The sequence below is a fragment of the Pectinophora gossypiella genome, chromosome 22 (assembly GCF_024362695.1).
Source record: "Pectinophora gossypiella chromosome 22, ilPecGoss1.1, whole genome shotgun sequence".
NCBI classification, from domain to species: domain Eukaryota; kingdom Metazoa; phylum Arthropoda; class Insecta; order Lepidoptera; family Gelechiidae; genus Pectinophora; species Pectinophora gossypiella.
The window spans coordinates 5,516,558-5,524,734 of record NC_065425.1 but is presented as its reverse complement, the minus strand read 5'-3'; the positions used below and the strand labels follow the sequence as shown (position 1 = coordinate 5,524,734).

General features: G+C 34.1%; 1 protein-coding gene and 1 long non-coding RNA gene across 4 annotated transcripts in view; one reads left to right on the top strand and one right to left on the bottom strand.

The window, feature by feature from the left end:
* Nucleotides 1-8,177, top strand: part of LOC126377269 (uncharacterized) — an 80,883-nt gene that overhangs the window by 54,993 nt on the left and 17,713 nt on the right. The gene's annotated exons all lie outside the window — the stretch shown is intronic.
* On the bottom strand, nt 555-4,009 carry LOC126377249 (uncharacterized). Its single transcript, XM_050024970.1, has 5 exons — nt 3,866-4,009; nt 3,304-3,346; nt 2,224-2,277; nt 1,486-1,655; nt 555-846 (listed from the first exon to the last, which is right to left on the bottom strand). Exons 2-5 carry the CDS (start codon nt 3,344-3,346, stop codon nt 751-753), a joined length of 363 nt encoding a protein of 120 aa, XP_049880927.1. The 5' UTR covers nt 3,866-4,009; the 3' UTR covers nt 555-750.

Below are 8,177 nucleotides of genomic sequence, written 5' to 3'. Positions count from 1 at the left end.
TCATAATAACTCTATGCAGATACTGTGACGCCAGCGCCGCGGCCGCGGGACTTCTTTCATGGCGTAGATTCTACTACATTTGCTGCTGTTTTTGTGTTTTTTGTTACTGCTTGCAACCGGGTGAGGCCGGTGGTGCCAAAAAGTAAGACAGTCTAGTTTTACATATTCAAAACTGAGACATAGTTGACAGAAACAAGATGCCATTGTTATAAAATATTACGTCAGTAAGTAGCATCAAACTTAGTAATAAAATATGTAGGTAGGTCATAATATGACCTAAATTAACTAATTTTCAAATTTATATAAATTTGAAAAATAAATGAATGTAATAACCAGCATTACAAAATACAGTTTAAAATGTAATTGCATTATCAACTTAAAATTAAATAATTTAGGAAATTATTATAACTATCATAAAAATGTAGACATAAGTGTTCACTAATAAACAATAAATACATACATTACGTTGAAAATAAACGTATTATAATTATTTATTTTAAGGCTGTCTCAAGGTAAATATATCTATGTAGATAGGTAGCAAAAACAAAATGCTATAAAATTTTAATCATTTATTTAATTAAAAATTATACCTATTTTGTACTGATTTATTGTAGACAAAGAGTTCTTACATGGTAACAAAAATAACTAAGACAATTCAATATTAGACATTTATTTTGGTACAGTTATAAGACCCGTAAAATTGTAAAATAAAAAAATATTAACTACAATTATTATGTATATCTTGTTGGTTTAGTAGAATCTTAAAATTATGGTCAGAATGGTAAGAATTCCTGTCAGCAAGCCTCCTTGCATCATCGTCCCACTTGAGTTCAACCACTTTTGAGCCTGTAAATAGATGAAAAAATAAATTACTAAAACTTAGTTATACTTGTATACCGACCTAAGACCACTTAAAAAAATGATTTTTGTTGGGTACATTATGACAATGTCGAAAAACGTAATTGAAACTCAAAAATATAAATATTAAAAATAATGTTGCACCACTAATGTAATAAATAATAAATAAAAATAAATATTTCTCCAGCATTTTACAATTACAAAGTTGTTGACCTCCCAGTAAGCAATTTAATAATATGCTCGTGCGGGAAGTGACCACGCAGCTTCCGAGGGTTACAATTTAAACAATAATGTGGGTTTAAACTGGTGAAAATCCTATAACTTACAATATAATTCAGAATACGTCCTAATACGGAAAAATAGTAATTTATTTATTTTGTTTCCGGATTCACGTAATTATTATTTCCTACCCATTTTCCTGCTATATATGTATAATATATATTATTACATGGCCCAGTAAACTGTATATCACCTTTTCCATATTTCCTCAACGTTTAAACCTTCGCTGGACTCCGACAAATATTTCAAGACTAAAATTAGTCAAATCGGTTTAGCCATTCTCGAGTTTTAGCGAAACTAACGAACAGCAATTCATTAATTTATTATACAGATAAAAAATCGGCTTACCTCAGCGCTTAAACAGTTTTGTTCGTATCCCATTTTCAAGATGGTCAAACTGAAGTGATTCTTAGCACATTCCTCTACCAGCTTTCGACTTTCCTCGCAGCCTTTTCTGTACGCATCTCTTCTATTGTATTTTATGTCTTGAGCCAAGTCTATATTGATTTTGGCATAGTCTGAAAATCATGAAATTGTTAATGTATATGTAATTATTTTTTGGAATATGCAGAATCCGTTAGGAACCCGTGGTAACCCAGTTGGAAGAACGCTTGACTCTCACTGCGAGGGAGCAGATTCGAGAATCTCAGCAGAGGTCTAAACGATTTTCGAATTTGTTTTTGAAACAGCCTCCGTGGTCTAGTGGTTAGAGCGTTAGGCTCACGATCTGGAGGGTCCGGGTTTGATTCCCGATGGGGACTTTGTCGAAATCACTTTGTGAGACTGTCCTTTGTTTGGTAACGACTTTTCAGGCTTGAATCCCCTGATTGTCCGAAAAACTTGATTGTTCGGAGGGCACGCCGGCCATTAGCCGTAAATAAAACACCTCCACCAACCAACAGCAACAGCATTGGAGCAGCGTGATGGAGTATGCTCCATATCCCCTCCAGTTGATTCAGAGGAAGCCTGTGCCCAGCAGTGGGACGTATATAAGCTGTTTATGTTATGTTATGTTTTGAAACCATGTTCCAACTTTTATAAAATTCCTTATTGAAATCAGTTGAAATTTTGATGTTTTTTACTTACCTTGTGTGCATGTGTGTTCATCCCTTGCAGAATTCACTTGACAGTTAAGAAAGCCTGTAAAGGATAAGGTGTTTTTAGCAAAGTAATTGGTACCATTGAAACACATGATATCGGGTTCTAACCACCATTGGGTTCCTGCCTGCCTGATGTACCGCGGTAAGAACCTATATTATGTGTTTCAATAATTACCATCATTGTAAACATATAACGGCGTAAACCTCAAACAATGTATAAAGTAATATACATGGGATCGCAAAAGTATAAAACTGAAAAAAATTCGGCGTGGGTTGAAAATCAGTGTTGCCCTCTGGGTAAATTTTCACTGAACCCTGGCCTTTCTTGGTGAGCTGCGGCACCCATGTACCTTTATGTTTTCCAACTAAATATGAATGTGTGTATATTTTAATATTGTAAATATATATGTGTGTCGTTAGTTTTACCTAAATAAACTTTTTTATTATTATTATTATAAAAAATTACAAAAAAATACTAAAATTTTCATAACTTTTTCGACAGGAAGTTCCACTTGATACCAACTCAGAATCATGGTCTGAATCATCCCCCTCAGTATTCGTTACGGTGTCACTAACACTCATGCGTAATTGTATGACTACCTATATGTATTTGTACGGTGTGTAAGTGACATTGCAACAAACGCTGAGGGAGATGATTTAGCTCATTGTTCTAAGTTAATATAAAGTGGAATTATTCATCGCAAAAGTACAGAACTGAAAAAATAAAAAAATAAAACACAAAGACAGTCATGAATTTTGCGACGGAAAATTCCACTTGATATTAACTCAGAATCATAGTCTGAATCATCCACCTCAGTATTCGTTACGATGTCACTAATACTCATACTTGTATGGCTACCAGTAAGTATTTGCACGGGGTGTAAGTGACATCGAACGAATATTGAGGGGGATGATTCAGCTAATTATTCTGAGTTAATATCACGTGGATTTTTTCAGCGCAAAAGTATATAATTGAAAACATTAAAAAAATAAATATTGCGACGGAAAAATCCATTTGTATACTTATACTTAATTGGCAATAGAGTATTCTATAATAAGTACTTACAAGTAGTTACAACCACTAATACGAACAGTGACGTAACACCCATCTGAAATGGTAAGCAATAATTAAGAAAAATATAACAACTCCTTAATAAAAAATATCAAGACATCCGTGGTTAGCGTCCTCTGAACATAACTTACATCATTATCTCTAAACCACTGTGTTTGACTTTATAGTTTGAGTAGGCTACTTGAAATCCTAGTCAAATGAGATACGTTTTACGAAACGTCAAAACGGAAGTTTGAATACTTAGTAAAATTTTCTAGATTAGTATTTTATAATTTATCTTTAACACAGTCCAATATATTCATGTTTGTATCATAAATAATTGATATCACGTGGTAGATTTTGTGCTCGCTCCCAATTATAATTATGGGACATTGACTATGGGACTATGGGACATTGACTTTGTATAAACATATCGAATCATGTTTATAATAATTATGTCAATGGAACATAGCTGCCGAGGATTTGGGGACCCCTTCGAAAATACAGGCGTGTTATATATTTTTCAACAAACGTAATGAAGTTATATCTAAAGAGTGTATAAATTGAATTCATTTACCTTAAAAATCTTGCAATAAAAATATTATTAATAAAAATCTCAGAAACGTCTACTCAGTGCAAAAGCATAGATTGTAATGGTAACAAGTTTTCACAAGGTTTTATTTTTGGTTTATTGGGGATAAAACATCAGAAAAACCCTTGCAAACAACCATGGAACTAATAAGGGAAAAATACAATAAGAAATAACAGGAAATAATTTATTCATGACTAATTTGTTGACAATTAGGGATTTGCCAATCAACGTTCCTCAAACATACGATAGATGGCGTTGTTCACTTTTTTCTCATAGGTAATGATAATTACCTATACGTTACCTTTTAACGTGATAAAGTAAAAAGTAAACAACACCTCACAATCCACACGATAGAAGAAGTACATAACAAGTGTCATCATCATCAGCCGTACGACGCCCACTGCTGGGCATAGGCCTCCCCAAAGGATCTCCACGTAACAATTCTACAGTCTATATTAGGTCGATCGATTTTTTTCTATCTAACATTAGAAATCACATAAACCTTCTGTCGGTTTTTCGACATGCTGGGAAAATGAGCCGCTGAACGCGGTCTATTTTTTTTATTTGCTCCCAGACCAGGGTTGATGAGGTTGGTACTCCACCTCACAACGCACACGATAGAAGAAGAAGGTACGTACCTATATTGTGTGGTTTTTCAAACTATAGAACCACAAACGTAACAAAAGCAAGCAAAAACTAACTTCATTTTAAACTGAGAACGCAAAGAATAACACAAGAACATAGAAATAACAACGTTAATTTAGTAGTTGTCAAAAGTCCTCGCAAAGTAGCATTGCAAACGATAAAGTTTCAACATTAACAAGACTCGTAACACGCTGTATGATATAAAATATTTCAATTTTTTAAATTTCTTTTTTCAAGATATTTCTCTATCTATCTCTTGTACTCCTTGTAAGTAGACGACGGCACTATTTTTAGAGTCCTCAAATAGAAGTCAGAATAATATATTTTGTGATCTATCACTTTAATAATACAATTTATAATTTATAACTGCTTCTATGCTGTTCTGGGAGCAAATAAAAAACGTAGAACACGTTCAGCTTCTTGTCTTCTCGGGCATGTCGTAAAAACCGACAGAGGGATTGTATCCTCTAACAGGATGGACTAATATTATGGGCGATAGGCTGATCCCTTAAGGTTTATCATATCCAGCTTACGACATTGTATCAACAGTGGCTGCAAGTTATCTTTGATTACTTGTCGCTCTGCCCACCCCATTAGGGATTACGGGCGTGAGTTTATGTATGTATGTATAATTACGAGACCGCGAGCAGAATAATTATTACCAGTGATGTGTCGTTCCCGGGAATGTCCCCAAAGTGGGAATTATCTCGTTATAAGGACTCTTTAATAGTACCTACGTAAAGACACTGACTGCTTTTCTTTTTCAAATTGTTCTTTCTTCTACTGTAGTCTTAATTGCTTAAAGATTAGGTAATAAAGCTCTTTTTATATGAGTTTTTCGCCTTTTTACTGCCGAGAACATTTCCATAGTAGAAATACTCCCGGAAACGGAACGTAACTGAATATTACGGATTTAGACCATTTTCAATCTAAACTGGAGAAAAGCGGACTAAACTGGATGGGAGAACTAACAAAAGCGGCATTCGAGTGGTGTCCTGAAGGTAACACCATTGACATAATCATAAAGAAAAATTATGGTTATTAACGACTGCTAATGCATCCGGGACCAACGGCTTAACGTGCCTTCCGAAGCACGGAGGAGCTCGAGATGAAAACTTTTTTTTGTGGTCACCCATCTTATGACCGGCCTTTGCGAAAGTTGCTTAACTTCAACAATCGCAGACCGAGCGCGTTTACCGCTGCGCCACCGAGCTCCTCGAGTTCTTTTAAATACCCAGTCGAAATATGGACTTCTTTTCTAAATATTCCTTGCCTAAAAACTTTTGTTACTTAGTGTTTTTGGTTATTTGATCCCCAAGTCGACTTACAAAGTTATATAGCTCAAGTTATGTCGGACAATAAACAAAGCAATTATTTTATAATATAATAAACTTTAATAAACACAATACAATAGCAATTAATTTTCTCTGACACAAAATTTGTCAAGCATGAAATAAATAAATTGTTCAAAGAAAACGAATTCTACGAAATAATAAAAACGAAATCTTCACACAATATGAAAAGGAAAAGAAAACTACTTCAAAATAAATGTATTTTTATTTCTTTTCGTGTAAGAATATTCAAAGGATCCTTTTACTAATTAAGTTTAATTTATATCTATTTCGTAAATAATAAATCACGATACAAAATTGCCTAAACATTGCTGATGTGACGTCACGGGATGGTTGGTATCAAAGTGCTGTTAATTAAAATTAAAATATCCCATAAATTATAACGCAAATGTAAGGAAGCGCCTTAGGCTGGGTATAGGCAACCATCGCTAAGATAACGTTATGGAAGTTTTCTTTTTAAAATGTCCAGGCGTATTTTCTACCCTTTTGACTGTAACATCTATTTAATTTATTTATTTAATTAAATCTACTATATAGTGCCTATTCTAGAGGATATAAGCTTAACCTTATTTTAGTTTCAATATGCACGGTGAGCAAGAAAATTCAGTTCAGATGTCATATTTAAGATGTCATAATGAGATCTCTTACATTTTTTTATTTATTTACATTTCAAGACTTTACAGTGCAGAAGCGCTAATGCGCCGTAAAAAAATACACCGCCTTGCTTCGGGGGTTTAATCTTGATTGCAGCTTTCACTAACACCATTATCATTATAGACGGCGATACGGTTCCACCAATCGCGTTGATCTAACAGAAAGCTCGGTAAGGTGTGGGTGCTCAGATCATCTTGCGATGGATGTACTTCTGAGCTTGTGTCATCTCTCATACTTCAATAATATTTATCAAAAAAAAAATGCCAATGCCTGTCAATGTATTCGGGCAAGGCTGGGTCCAAAACAAAAGAAGATTTTTTCGAATAAGTATAATGTACGAGTGGCTGGGGGTCTATTCTCGAACCCGCAGCGAGCGCGTCGTCTACGGAATTAATTATCTGTGTCACCGCGTACCTTAATTACTGTGCACTACCGCCATTGTAATGCGTTTATGTTCTATTTTTAAAATAGTATAAGTTTAAAAACAAAAACTCAACTACGGAAAAATGACACTAAAATGTATGAAACAAGAATATGAAAATACATAAGAACATAAAAATCTGAAAGTACCTACATAAAGTTGAATGCATTTTCTTCTTTAATGGGCTATTTGACAACCTAGTCAAATTAGCTACTTTTTACGAAACGGCAAAACGAAAGATTTCTTTGGACTTTGCATGGAAATACTGTTCGGTAACGTCATCAATAAAAGCGGTCATACGTCGTATTCATTGCTATTTATTTCACAAATTAAATTCGAAAATAAGCCAAAAAGTAAAAAGAGATTGATTTTTGTTCATCTTTAGACTGGCTTCTATTTCTAGATTAGCATTTTATAATTTTATTTTTGACCCAGTGAAATACCCTATTCAGCTATCACTTTTTCATTCTGACCTTTTTATGTCATTCGTACATTATATAGATACACGTGTGTTTTTTATTATTTCGATGAGAGTGCTCATGAATCACACGAACTGATTTCACCTGCACCTTTCACCATCTTATAACACAACGCGGGGAGGGATTCCATCCATATGTGGTGGACATTCTTTCCCTTCGAACTATTCGCTTCCTCCTACATTATGCGAACTGCTAATGAATGGAATTCTCTTCCTGTGTATTGTATACATATAATTTATAATTTGGGGATTTTCAAGGCAAGAGTGCTCCACTTTAGACCACATCGCCTGTTTAACTCCAAGCTGGAATGTGGTCAAACATACTCGTCAAATCTTTTAATAAAAAGTACACAACATCTCACCTATTTCCCGTCGGAGTTGGCACAAACCAAAAAAATCACTGAGGTACTATAATCCTGTAATCCTATAATCCTTTCTTTCTTTCTTTCCTGACGCACCACTTAATTTGAAGAAATAAATAGGTACCTACTTAAGATTAACACAAGATTTTTCATATGTATTTATAACAAACGTTTAAATTATTCAATGCTTACGCATTTCCCAATAATAAGAAGGGACGAAAGAAGTGAATTTTTCGAAGGACTTGAATGAAGGAAAAATTAGAAAAGAAATCCGGTAAGTTATTAAGTGGAAATTCCGCATAAGAAAAAATCGCAGTCTTTTGTTGCGCATCACGTGTTCCAATTAGAAATGGGTATTTTATTTTTTCTATAAGGAATAAAAATC